General features: G+C 46.2%; 1 protein-coding gene across 1 annotated transcript in view; it reads left to right on the plus strand.

Annotated features, from left to right (window-relative positions):
• The window catches only part of nt5e (5'-nucleotidase, ecto (CD73)), a 126720-nt gene that overhangs the window by 77148 nt on the left and 35623 nt on the right, over positions 1–13949 (plus strand). The window contains exons 2-3 of the mRNA XM_078556791.1: positions 7662–7884; positions 7968–8156. Coding sequence (XP_078412917.1) covers positions 7662–7884; positions 7968–8156 — 412 coding nt within the window. The remainder of the gene's footprint in view (positions 1–7661; positions 7885–7967; positions 8157–13949) is intronic.

The raw sequence follows: 13949 nt of genomic DNA on the forward strand, positions 1-13949 counted from the left end.
CCTTATGACAGATGTTAAGCTAACTGGCCTGTAGTTTCCTGCTTTCTATCTCCCTCCCTTTTGAATAAAGGAGTTACATTCGCTATTTTCCAATCTAATGGAACCTTCCCCGAATCTAAGGCCGGAATTTTCCTTGCCCGTTGGCGTCGGGCGTCATGGTTGGTGTGAGGGGACAATATGGCGATAAGGCCAAAAATCGTTTCATGCTGTCGTGAAACCAGCTTGCAGTCGTCCGCTCCACTCATCAATGGCGGGCCGCATTGCCCACCGACGCACGTCAGGATTATCATTTCAATACATTTGCATCTAATTATAAGCGCTGCTCACCAGAATCGTACCCCCATGAGAAATTTACTGCCAACACCGGTGGGAAAACACGCTAGCCCAGAACACGTCTTGACAAGTATGACCTACAGAGGTTGGGACTTACTGTTAGGGTCTTGCTCACATCGTGGATATCCGAGGAGCAGAGGATGCTGGAAGAACACGTGCATCACATGTTGCGCGGATTCTCATGGACAAAAGGCTCTGCCCCACACACATTTCTCCCCCCAGAATCACTCGTCCTGCTACGTGCAACTGAACTACTAGTTGGGGGGATGCAGGGGGAGGATTAGTGAAGCCTGTCAATGAGGCTGAAAGACACATTACATATTATTCAGTGAACGTGAATATATTTTCAGATTATAAAGTGACAAAATGTGTTCACCCGTGCAACCACTTGTGATCATAAACCCTTAACTTTTCTAGGCCTATCACTTCTTCTAAGTGCTGCCCTGACATCCGCAGCAGGGGTGGATACAGCCTGTGCAATGGTTGGCCCTGTTGCCTCTGATGCCTTCGGTGCGGGTCCTCTGGAGAGCCAGGGCCTTGAGGGCCCTGGCTTGCTTTGGCTGTCCTCCTGTAGGCCAGCTGCTCCCTCTGTGGTGACACAGGACGAGGTCGAGGGGATCACAGGCAAAAGGGACTCGGAGGGAGAGGACAGCCTCTGAGATTTCTGAGTAGATGACCTCGAGGTGCCCAGCTGCCGCTCCTCTTTGTGGGTGCCTGAGGCCCCGGCTTGGCTCCTTGAGGTGAAGCGGCATCTGAAGGGGTGTCGAGTTGCTCCTTTTCCCTCTTGCGTTACCACTGCAGGAACTCACCCATGGCTACAGCGATAGAGTGCAGGCCTGCGCGTATCTCTGCATTCTGCTGGACCAAGGTCTCCATTACGTCCACCGTCCTTCCCATGAAGACCTCAATGTGCGCATATGTGGGCACCACTTCATCAGTGAGCAGGCGGATACAGCCCACTGACTTGCGTGTTGAGGGCTTCCAACAACTCTGCGTGATGATCCCCCGCCTTCGGTTGACTCTCCACGATGAGTTGGAAGGCCGAATCCAGAGGCTCGTCATCTGACCCCAACCTCACATATGCTTCTTCCCCAACATTCCTCTGAATGCCAGGGAGCTCGGCTGAACCTGTCTCCTCCTGCTGCGGTGACCACCAGATTGTGATCCCGAGCCTGCTCTAGATCTAGATCCCACCAAGGTGTGTGTCTCTGCACTGGTGGAGGGTGTGGGTAAGCACTGTGATGGTCTTCCAGGCTGCTTATTTCCAGCTCTTCAATGGATGAGGTGTCCTCTTGGTTGGAGGTGAGGACCTGGATGGAGCGGAGGGTCTGGCTGGCTGAGGATTTTGGTCACTTGGCAGAGCTCCCTGTGAACCAAAGTAGAGATAATTAGTGCATGGCAGCAGAGTCCAAAGCAGGAGAGAGAAAACTCTCAGTTGTGTTGAGAGAGAGATGATGTGGTGCAGGATCCTCAAGTGAGTGTTCACCACCACCTCACTATCACTGCAGGCACGGTCCATGTCCTTACCAGTCAGCACAATGGCACGCTCCTCAAAGTGAGTGAGGGACCTAATGTGGGCCACTCCACCCCCGGTCTGGGACCTCTCCCTCATGTTATGAACCAGCTTCTCCTGCATGAAAACAGATGGAGAGAGTGTGAGCAGGACACATGGCACTGCGTGGAATGTTTGTGTGGTGAGTGGAGCCGGGGACAGGAATGAGGATGTGAGTTCGAGAGGATATGAGCCTGATGGAAATGTGAGGGTGTGTGTGAGTGTTAGTAGTGTTGTCCTTTGTGGTGTGAGATCCCTGTGGATGTGTGATAGGTTTGTGAGGGTGTGAGTTGAGAATGATAAGAAGAGTGACTTACCCTGTCGGAATAGATGAGACCATTTATCCTCTTTCAGCACTGAGTGGCTGTCCTCTTTTGCAGGGTTTTGACACTGACCACCGCTGCCACCGCCTCCCATGGTGACCTTGCTTGCTGGTCTTTGCCCAGAGTGGGATAGAGGACTTCACGGTGGGCTTCCACTGTGTCTAGCAGGCGCTCAAGAGGTGCATCGCTAAATTTGGTGGCAGCATGTTCCCTCCCTTTGACAGCCATCAGTTCCCAGCAGCTTCCTATCCCTTGAAGAATGCTAGCTCTGTGCAGAGGCAGCCTTTAAATCTGGCGTCCAGTTAGTGAAGGCCTGAGGTGATGGCGGGATGAACAAATCAGAGGCCGCCCACCAGCAATCCAGCATGTTTCCCAGGAATGCATTATTAATGAGGTAGGATGTGCCGGGAATGAGATGATACAGCGTGAAAAGCCGCCATTGCAGCCTGCAGGTAAAACATCCTTTTTCCCACTTAGTGAAAACCTGGGACGATTCCGCCCTGAGGAATTTTGGAAAATTATAACCAATGCATCAACTACCAGAGTAGCCACTTCTTTCAAGACCCTAGGATGAAGTCCATCAGGGCCCAGGGACTTGTCAGTCCGCAACTCCAACAATTTGCTAAGTACCTATTACTTGGTGATTGTAATTTTCCTGAGTTCCTCTCTCCTTTCCATTTCCTGGGGAAGAATTTTTACCCCATTGGGGGGAGAAGTGCAGGAGCGGGCGCAGGCAGGCGTGCCTCCGATCGGTGCCCCCGATTGGGGGCGCGCCACCATTTTAAGTGGGCAGGCCAATTAAGGCCCGCCCAGAGTGATATCCACCAGGAAGTGCTATGCACTCCCTGTGCGGGCGGGAGGGGATTCCCTCAGCCGAGAGTGCTAAGTGCTGCTTCAGGGAGATCGGCTCCGAATTAAAACTTTGAAGGTAAATGTTGAAAAAATTTCCCTGTCGCTGTCACATGAGTTGGGACATGTCCATCACTTTAATTCAAACATTTATTAAATTTTTTAAAACCCTCATGAAACCTCATCCTGCCCGTGGATGAGGTTTCATGTTTTTTCTGAATCCCGCCAGGGCTCCCGGCCTGCCCTCCAACCCTAAGGTCCATTAATTATGTTAATGACTTTTTAAATGGCCTCAATAGCTGATTCGGCTGTGCCCCCACCGACCTGAAAATTGAAATGATGCAGGGTGATGTCAGGTGGAACTCCGCCACATCCCCCGCTCGCCAACCTAAAGATCCTGCCTTACAGCTATTTCTAGGATGTTACTTATATCCTCTATCATGAAGACTGATGTGAAATACCTGTTCAATTCATCTGCCATCTCCTTATTTTCCGTTATTAACACCCCAGACTCACTTTCTACAGTAGCAACCCTCACTTTGTTAACTCTCTTATTTAAATACCCATAGAAACTCTTACTATCTGTTTTTATATTTCCAACTAGCTTTCTCTTGTACTCTAATTTTTCCCTCCTTATGAATCTTTTAGTCTTTCTGTGCTGTTTTTTATATTCTGTCCAGTCTCCTGACCTGCCACCCATCCTTGTGCAATTATATGATTTTTCTTTTAAGTTTGATACTATTTTTTGAGTTAACCACAGAGAGCTGTCCCCCAGCCTATTCAAGCAACAGCCTGACATAGTTATACCTATCAGCAAATGTCCTAGACTCCACCATCACCAGGGCATCCCACTGGCAGGGCTGCACCACCGGTAGTATTGATATAGAAGTAAACATTTGGGAGGAACTTGCCCTGAACATGGACTTCAAACTCCAAGAATCAGTGCTGCTCTACGATGAACATTGCTTGGAAGAAGTGTTAATGTTGGCTGTATCCCAGAATGTCCTATTGCTGGGGGGACTTCAATGTCCATCACTAAGAGTGACTCTGTAGTATCACTACTGATGAGCCAGCTGAGTCCTGAAGGACATTGCTGCCAGAGTGGAGTTATGGCTGGTTGTGAGAGAACCAACATGAGGGAAAACCTACTGTCCTTACCAATTTATCTGTTGCAAGTGCATCTGTCTATGATCATATTTGTAGGAGTGACCAGTGAACAGTCCTTATTGATACAAAATCGTGACACCCTTTATCATGTTGTGTGGCACTACCACTGTGCTAAATTGGATAGACTCACAACAGATCTAGCAGCTCAAAATTAAATCCATGAAGTACTGTGGAACAACAGCAGTAGCAGAATCGTATTCAACCACACTCTGTAATCTCATGGCCTGACATATCCCTTGTTCTACAACTGCCATCAACCCAAATTATTAATCCTTATTCAGTGAAGGGTGTAGAAGAACATGTGAGGAACAGCACGAGACATAGCTAAAATGTGGTGCCAACCTGATAAAGCTACAATACAGGACTCCATTCATGTTAAACAATGGAAATAGCATGCCATAGATAGAGATAAGGATCCCACACCCAATGGATCAGATCAAAGCTCTGCACGCAACATCCCAACTGCAGTACTGAAGACTTGTGTTCCAGAACTAACTGCACCCCTAGGCAAGCTGTACGGATACAGCTACTGGTGCCAACCTGACAAATTGGAAAATTGCTCAGGTATATGCTGTCAACAAAAAGCAGGACAAATCCAATCAAACACCTTGGAGACAAAAGTCAATCATTTCCTCGCTAAGTAAGTTTCCTCAAAGGAGCCTCAGACTCTATTCTCAACAAACAGGTAGACAAGATTTTGGTTAATTATACCACTAGTAGCAGTATAAACTGTTGCCTCCTCCCCACATCCTAATTAATCACCAAATGAATCACTCTGGTCTATTTTCACTGATTGCTGTATCAAACAGCTCGGTTGTTTTTAGATAGACAGCTGATGAGGGACTGGAAGCATGCTTCTACTTAGCATTTCAAAGACGATAAATAATTTCAGATCTGACTGGCTGTGAGTAGAAACAAATGACAGCCTGGATAATGGTGGTGTAGTAGTAATGTTACTGGACTACTAATTGGGAGACTCAGGCTAATGCTGTTGGGATGTGGATTCAAATCCACTGCAGCTGATGGAATTTAAATGCAGCTAATGAACAAGAATTGAAAGCTAGTGTCAATAATGGTGGCTTTGAAACTATCACCAATTGTTGTAAAAGCTATCTGGTTCATTAATATCCTTTAGGAAAAGGAATCTGTTCTTACCTGGTCTGGCCTACATGTGACTCCAGACCTCCGGCAATATGGTTCACTCTTGATTCCCTCTGAAATAGCCTCACAAGGCATTGAGTTGTGGTAAATAAGGATGCTGGCCTTGGCAGTGACACCCACATCCCATGAAAGAATAAAACAAAGATGAGGAACCAACTAGTTGCTGCTCTTCTGACTGAATATGTGGATTTGCTTTATCTTTCCCAGCAAAACAGACAAACACAAAGTGAACACAAACAGCATCTATGCACTGTAAAAGAAAATTCTAACAGGAGGCTCTGCCCTCCATTATAATTCAAATGAAAAGCTATAACTGTAAATTATTATCAGCTAAAATAGGCCTGACCCCTCATTCTCCCACGAGTATTTCCCTTTATTTTATTTGGAATGTTTGTTGTTACCCTTTTATCATCTCATGAGTTGTGGTTTCCATTGACAGAATCGTTGAACTCATTACCAAAAATACGGCAAACATTTTCATGAACGCAGCAGGATTATTTCTCCCGCGAAATGTCAAAAGTGGAGGATAGTTACATCATATAAATTATGTGCACAATTATGTGGGTCTTCAGGAGTGATCCCCATAATAGGAGGATAGGGGCTGGGATTTTCCGGCCCCATCCGCTGCCGAGATCTTCCAGTCCTGCCGAAAGCCAATGGACTTTTGGCTGGCCTGCTGCAACCCCCATGGCGGGTCTTGCCACAGTGGGACCGGAAAATCCCAGCCAAAGATATACTGTAGAAGGTCCAAAACAGACTTAAACAGATTTATTAGAATGATTTCAGAATTTGAGAGGTTATACTTCTCAGAAAAGACAAAACAGACTGAAACCCTTTTCTCTCGAAAAGCAAAGGTGCAGGTGTGACCTAATAAGAGTTCTTTAAGATTATATATTATTGATCGGTGAACAGAGGAGATATTTCCATTTGGAGGGTAGATCAAAGCTAGGAACCATAATATGACATAATCATTCATAAATCCAGTAAGAGAATTCAGGAAAAACATCTTTATCCAGAGAGTGGTTAGAATGTGGAACTTGCTACCACAAGGAGTAGTTGAGGTAAATAGTGCAGATGCATGTAAGGAGAAGCTAGGTAAACATGAGGGGAAAAAGGAATAGAAAGTTATGCTGACAGTGTTCGATGAAGGGTGGGAGGAGCAGAAACAACAGTGTGGACCTGTTGGGTCAAGTCACCTGTTTCTCGTCTGCACATCCTATGTAATTCGATGGCTAGAATCTTCTGTTCTGGAGTCTAAGTTCACTGGTGGGAGCAGAAGTCAGAGTTATTTCCACGGGGGAGGGGGGATGGGTGACCAGGCGCAATATTGCGCTACTCAGCACATTACATATGCATCTGCGAGGAGCTCGCCGAATCTTGTGGCAGGCAGGAAATCGCCGTCCTCACCATTACCTCATGGGTTAAAGGTCTGGGTGTCACATTTAAAGGACACCCAGACAGCCTGCACTCTTCCTTCCTGGAGAGCCTGAACTATCCCTTCCACCTTTGCCCAGCCACTGCCCCACCATTCCCTGCTAACCCTTCCTCCCTCTCTTGGTTATTCCCCACACAACTTGCACTTCCACCACCTAGTCTGAAGCACAGGCTGGCATTTATGAGCGCCCCACAAAGAGGACAATGTAACAGCAACTCACCATTGATATTGGAAGAAGTCTACCTCACCAGGTGCACACCACCTTATGTGCAGTCTTGTGAACGTTCGAGTTTCTCACTGGCGGTTAACTTAATTTAGAGGGGGTACTTAATTCCGGTGAGGTGGCCTTTTAACTTGCTAATGCATGCAAAAGGACGTCTCAACATTGTTCATTGGTAAGCGCGATCTGCCTTTAACCTGTCTATAAAGTCCCGAGAATATAATTGTTAAAGTTCAACCCACCATTGGGAAACTGATTTTTGGCCTCACACCAAATTAAGTTCCCCGTCCGCCAGGCTTCCCACTTCTGATGGAGCCGGAAGATTACGCCCTGTATGTCATTCTAGCCAGAACTCGTGGTGTCACTATATACAAGCTACTTTATTTCTATTGCAATTTGCTCTGTTTGTGAATAACTGTAAAAGTAACATGCAATTTAAACAGATTTCAGCCTCCATCTCCATTTGCACTGACTGTTTAACATTAAAGATTGAGCAAAGTATGTAGTCATAAAGGACATTAGAATCGGTCTGAATCCAGTTCCATGGACAGAACAGTTTTGATGCCCTGAATGTTTTGTTTTTTTTAAACTTTGTAACTTGTCTGCTTTTATATTCTGTAGGCTCTGGGGAATCATGAGTTCGACAATGATGTGGATGGCCTCTTGAACCCCTTTCTTAAGAACGTTTCTTTTCCAGTGCTGAGTGCAAATATAAAGGCAGATCAACAGTTAGCACCAAAGCTCGCCGGCTACTATCATCCTTTTAAGATCCTAAAGGTCAATGGGCAGAAGATTGGTTTGGTTGGATACACCACCAAAGAAACACCAATGCTTTCAAGCACAGGTGGGTACCAATTGAAGCTGAGGTTCCCTGCGTTATGGAGCTTTGAAATGGCCACCAACTAATTTTATATATATATATTCCAGGGCCACATCTAACCTTTGAGGATGAGATTGAAGCTGTGCAGCGTGAAGTTAACAAACTCACAACCCTAGGGGTTAACAAGATTATCGCCCTGGGTCATGCGGGCTTTGAGACGGACAAGCAAATTGCAAAGAAAGTGAAAGGAGTTGATGTTGTAGTGGGAGGACATACCAACACTTTTCTTTACACAGGTAAATTCTCAACCAAATCTCTGTGTCAGTTGTGCCAAAATTATATAATCTTACGGCACAGAAGGAGGCCATTTTGTCCATTGTGCCTGTGCCAGCTGTTCGAAAAAGCTACTAATTAGCCCCATTCGCCTACTCTCTCCCCATAGACCAGCAAATTATTTACCTTCAAAATTAATACAAATTCTATTTTGAGTTACTATTGAATCTCCTTTCATCAGCATTTCAGACAGAGCTTTCTAGATCATAACAACTCACTCTAACAAAAGCTCACGCACAAAGGAATCTTCAAATTTCACATTCTACACAATGTATTGATTTGAATGTCACCCAACTGAACTTCAATCTTCCCTCAGTTGTGAGCTCAGTTCAACATTAGTTGAAATGTCATGGTCAGTCGACACAGCTTTTAATTTACAGGGGCAACTCTTCAAGCCTTGCATCCACAGTGGGGACAGCCTTGCTCATTGAAGCAAACAGTGGTTCTGGGATGCACGGTTAGGCTGAATTTCCAATATCTGCTCTGAGGCGTGAGGAGGGGAGGGCCCCTATTAGAACCCCAAAGTCAGACATGATGTGTGCACTGCCTCAGAGAGAACTCTTTATCCACTCTAGTTTACTTGTTTCCAAACATTTAGTCAATTAACTTTTTAAGTTGCTGAGTTCTGTTCCGACCACTGTTGTGGTGCCACATTTCATATCTTGCATAAAATAAATTCTCCAAATCTTTTGATTCATTTCTGAAAATTATCATAAATTTATGCCCTCTAACTACTGACACGCCAAACAGTTTGGCAAATGTCATTTCATGAATTATCTTATCAAATCTCGCCATTATGAGCAGCCTTCATCAGATGCCTGGTAACCTTCTTTGCTGCATTAAATTTCCTGATTGATCCCTCCCCTGAGCCAGCCTCCCAGCTGATGCTCATGCTGCGCCCGCACTACCCCCTGCACCCGGCCTACCCCCTGCACCCGGCCTACCCCCTGCACCAGGATAAGCTGCCTCTGGTACTAACTGGTGCCCATAACTTGTCCGTAATATGCAAATTAATTTCCTGAGTTTCCACTATCAGTGGCAACATCCGCGTTTCACCTAAATTTGACCGTGATCCAATTGCTAAGGGTATGACTTGAGGTGCTCTGACCTCTATAATTTTAGCCACGCTTCACTGCCTTTCTTTGGTCACTCAAATGTCTGACATGCATCACTACCCAACACCATGTCTAATTGTGGGAAAATTGTGGCAGATAAATTCAACGTGGGAGTTCTTGGATTAGCAAAAGATAGAGCAGTCTGTTTTCTCATTGTCAAGAAGCTAGGAACTGTGAAGGAACCAGGAGATTTAGGGGTCCAAGCACAGAAAGCACTAAAATCAGTGGACAGGTACAAAGAATAATTCAAAAGGCTACTGGAATGTTGGCATTTATCTCAAAGTGGCTGGTATAAAAAGGGGTGGAAGTTTTGATATAGCTGTACAGAGCTCTGGTCAGACCCTATTTTGAGTACTGCATTCAGCACACTCAGGAAGGATATATTGGCCTTGGAGGGAGTGCAGCACAGATTCACCAGAATGATACCTATAAGAGGATTAAATTATGATGACAGATTGCACATACCTATTACAGATGACGACAGAGTGATCTAATTGTGGTGTTCAAGAAGGATTTGATAAGGAGAAATTATTTCCTCTGGTGGGTGAGTTCAGGACAAGGAGAGAGAAATTTTTAGTTGGAGTTAGGCCACTGAGGGGTGATGTGATCAAACAAGTCCTCACTCAAAGGGTATTGGAAAACTGAAACACTCTTACCCAAAAAGCAGTTGAGGCTAAGTCAATTGAAAATTTCAAAACTAAGATGGATAGATTTTTGCTTATGGTGGGTAAATGGAGTTGAGATACTGATCAGCCGTGATCTATTTGAATGGTGCAACAGGCTTGAGGGACTAAGTGATCCTTTGTTCCTATGTAACTATCGCCAAACCAACCTACTAAGAAAGCCACACATGTAGACTTCCTGTTTGCCAAGAGATCATTTTCTCCCTGGGTGGAGTAGGTAGTCAGGACTAGTTCTTCGAAATTGATAGAACTTGGTCAAGTCCAAGGCCCAGGGATTGTATGTGCAAGGTTACAGTTGAAGTTTAAATCAGCTCCCGGTGATGTGTCTCTTGTTCCATGTGGGCCAAACAGCACCAATAGTTCCCTAGACTTGGCATGGTTCGGGCATCAGATTATTGAGGCTGATATAGTTGGTTCATTTTCGTCAGGCATGCCACCTTGGAGTGAAATGAATCCCAAAGAATCTGTCCTTAAAGGATGATAATCACTATTTATTTAATTAATGTTAATACTCTCTGCACTTTCTAAGGTTATTTATTTACTTTTTACTATTTATTCTACAATGTTTCTACAGGTTATATTGGGCCAAATCTTGCTGGAATGGGGCAGGTGCTGTTAGTTAGACTTTTCCCTCACCTATCAGCTCAGAAGATAAATTTTGGGCAAGTTGTTGGAAGTGTGAGCTGATAATGGTGCACCAAGGACAGTAGGACACCTGGGACCTTGGTGAATAACGGGCCAAACAGTGAGATTTGAGGATTGAAAAATAAATAGAGGATCAATAGAGATGGAGGCTGAGTTAAAGCAGGTACAGAAAAAATATAAAGAGAAGGAAAGAAAGGTTGGAGTAAGAGAGGAGAAGGGAAAAGTAGAAAAAAGGTGAAATTTGAAATTTCAAAAATCACTAACAACACTTTACCACATGCATGCAACTCACATGTATCTCTTCATCTCCTCAACTTGCTGGCTGATTAGTGCTTTAATAATGGTGAGCATCATTCACACGCTTGTTATTTTTCAAAAAGGTTTGACCCATACTAATACCCTTCATCAAGAGATAATGTGACATATTAATAATTTGAATCTGTTTATAATATTTTATGAAATCCATTTTCATCTCCATGAGGCCTTTAATTGTGAAAGAGCAAGAGTTGATGTTCTGTCTGGAGGGATCTGGAAAAGTATACAATTGCCGAATGTGGTTTAATAAAGTTGATAAAACCCTAAACCCAGTCCTTGGGTAATGCTGAAAAGTTCCCTTGTTTGTTTTTCTCCTATGGTTATAATATAAGGCTGTCATTAATTTACTTTTAAGTTTTAAGAGAATCAGCATCTCGATGTCAACTGCCCATCTGCCAGCATACATCACGTAGTTGGACTCCAACAATATGTATGCGGGAGGGGTCCAGGGCAGCTCGATCTCACTCCAGCTACCCCTTCACAAGGAGTCAACCAGGGGCCTTCAGGCACCCATAGGCAGGAGGATCAGCAGGTGCACACCCTGGGGCCATCCACCCAGGTGACTCCAGGAGTGTCCAGCCCATCCAAATCCCCTGTTCCTGTAACCCCAGTAGTTCCAGTTCCACAGACCAAGGAGGGTGCCACTGCCACACAGCAGGACTCTGAAAGTGGGCCGCAGCCCTCCAGGGCTCAGCTGTCCAGAGGACGCCTGCCAAGGTCATCACAGACAACAAGGAGTAGCAGTCAGCAGGCTGCCTCCACCTCCGCTGTGGATGTCGCGGGAGCACCAAAACGTAGCTAGAGGGTTAGGAAAATTGATGTAGCTCTTTTAACAAATCAGGGGACAAATTAAAAGGCAGCCCCTTAAAGGGAAACTGCAAAAAAAAGACCAAATTTAAAGGAAACTCACAAACATTAAACCAAAATGTGATTAACAGGGTCAATAAAACACCCCAGTCCCCGCGGTGCCCACCGAGCACAGAAGGCCTCGACACTGCCGGCAGACACTGCATTCTCCCTCTCCAGGGACACCCGGCCATGAACGTAGCAAACAGTCGGGTCGGACATCCCCCTCAATCACCCACTGCCTGGGCCTGTTAATGGCCAACTTGGCCAGGCCCAGGAGCAGGTTCACAAGGAGGTCCTCCTCCCTCCCGGCCCCTCTCCGCACTGGGTGCCCGTAGATCAGAAGTGTGGGGCTGAAGTGTAAACAAAACAGAAGCAAAGTAACTAAAAAGGGGGTGCAGCCTACAGCAACCTATATAAAACATGGTCCACGGACTCTACAAGGCCGCAAAAAACGCAAGCGTCTTGGGAGTCCGTGAACCGACACATGCTACGATTATATGGGACTGCTGCGTGCAACACCCTCCATCCTAGATAAAACAAGGAGGGCTTCCTTCGAGCCAGAATTGAACCAGTAACCTAAGGATGCCAGTTTTACAGTCACCTACAGTCCTCCACTGTATCAGCTGAGCTATCAAAGGGGAGCACAGGAAAGTTGACATAGTTGCACAGCCTGGGCATGGGTGTTAACCAGTTCTGTTGAAGGGTCATGAGGACTCGAAACGTCAACTCTTTTCTTCTCCGCCGATGCTGCCAGACCTGCTTTCCAGGTAATTCTGTTTTTGACTTATATATACTGTTCACTATTGTCAGTAAACTCTCAGGAATGTCTCCCTGCCTGTGGCTCCTTGTTCTGATGAGCAGTGTTCGTGTCACTCAGATGTGAAACCTTTCTGCACAAGATAAAGGCAGGTGACTCACTCAGGGCCTCTTCCCTGTGCTTTGTGTAGCCTTCAGATCAAAGAGATGGTTGGGCCTCACACTCCCTGGACACATTACTGAAACCTGCACCTCGATGGTGCTTGTCATTGTTTCCAGAATGTTGTGGGCAGGTGTCACAGGGTTCCTTCATTCTCTCTGTGTGCTCTCAGCACTTTTTAAGGTGGGGCTGGCCCCCATCCCCTCAAGCATCTGTGACCATTGACGCTGTGCTCCTGAGGGGTTCAGCTGCTGCAGGCGGACAAAGGATCAGTACCTTTATAAAGTTTCATGGCTGCGTCTCTATGATCGTCCTGATCATGGAGCGCAAGGGAGCTCGGTCAGACAGGAGTCAGACATTCTCAGAGGCAATGTGAAGATCTAGGGAGTGTCCTCACTGCATGTCATCATCATCCTCCTGCAATCGAGCGACTATTAGGGCCTCCACTGTGTATCAATGACAGGAGCATTATCACAGAGGGTACGTGCACTGCCATAAGCCAGACTGGAGTCAAATGTTCACAGATGCAATGTGAGGATCTTATGGTGTCTCCTCACTGCATCCTCCACAAATCTAGCAGCTATGAAGGCCTCCCGAGAACACCTGCCTTGTCTAGCCAGTGCAAGGGCCTCATTGATGCCTTCGAGGACCTCTTCACTCTCATCACAGTCAAAAGAGAGCGCTGGCCACCACTTGGATGGCCAGAGTTTAGTGCGCTGCATGGCTGCCCAAAACCCCACCCACCTCCACCTCATTCCACCTGACCAATTGATGGCAGCATTGCCCACTGGACTGCATGCTGTGCTCTCAGCTCAGGCGCAGGTATTCTCCTAACCCGCACTGCAAGGCTGCGCTGTTAGCTTGAACCATGGGGGAGACTGGTCCAAACCGGGATGATGATATTGCAAGGGGCCATGAGCAACTCTACTAGTGACTGCTCCATGGCCAGCTTTAGCGAGGAGATTGTACAATGTGCCCAGTCATCCAACTGTTCTGCAGTCCACTAAAACACTCATTAGTTTGCTGTCTGTGCCTGAGGGGTGAAAAGCTCTGGAGCATTTGGTGGCACTTTCATGCCTCTGCGTTGCTCAAGTGGGCAGATAAGCTAGAGGCCCGACTCCTAGCATGTCAGTGTGGTTGCACCTGAACTGTCTTAGCTGTGGAGGAATGGTCACTTTGTACAAGGTTTCCCTAATGTGTGGCTACTTCCCTCCCCCCACCACCCTGCACATG

This window comes from Cetorhinus maximus, chromosome 14 (assembly GCF_964194155.1).
Source record: "Cetorhinus maximus chromosome 14, sCetMax3.hap1.1, whole genome shotgun sequence".
In the NCBI taxonomy this organism is placed as follows: domain Eukaryota; kingdom Metazoa; phylum Chordata; class Chondrichthyes; order Lamniformes; family Cetorhinidae; genus Cetorhinus; species Cetorhinus maximus.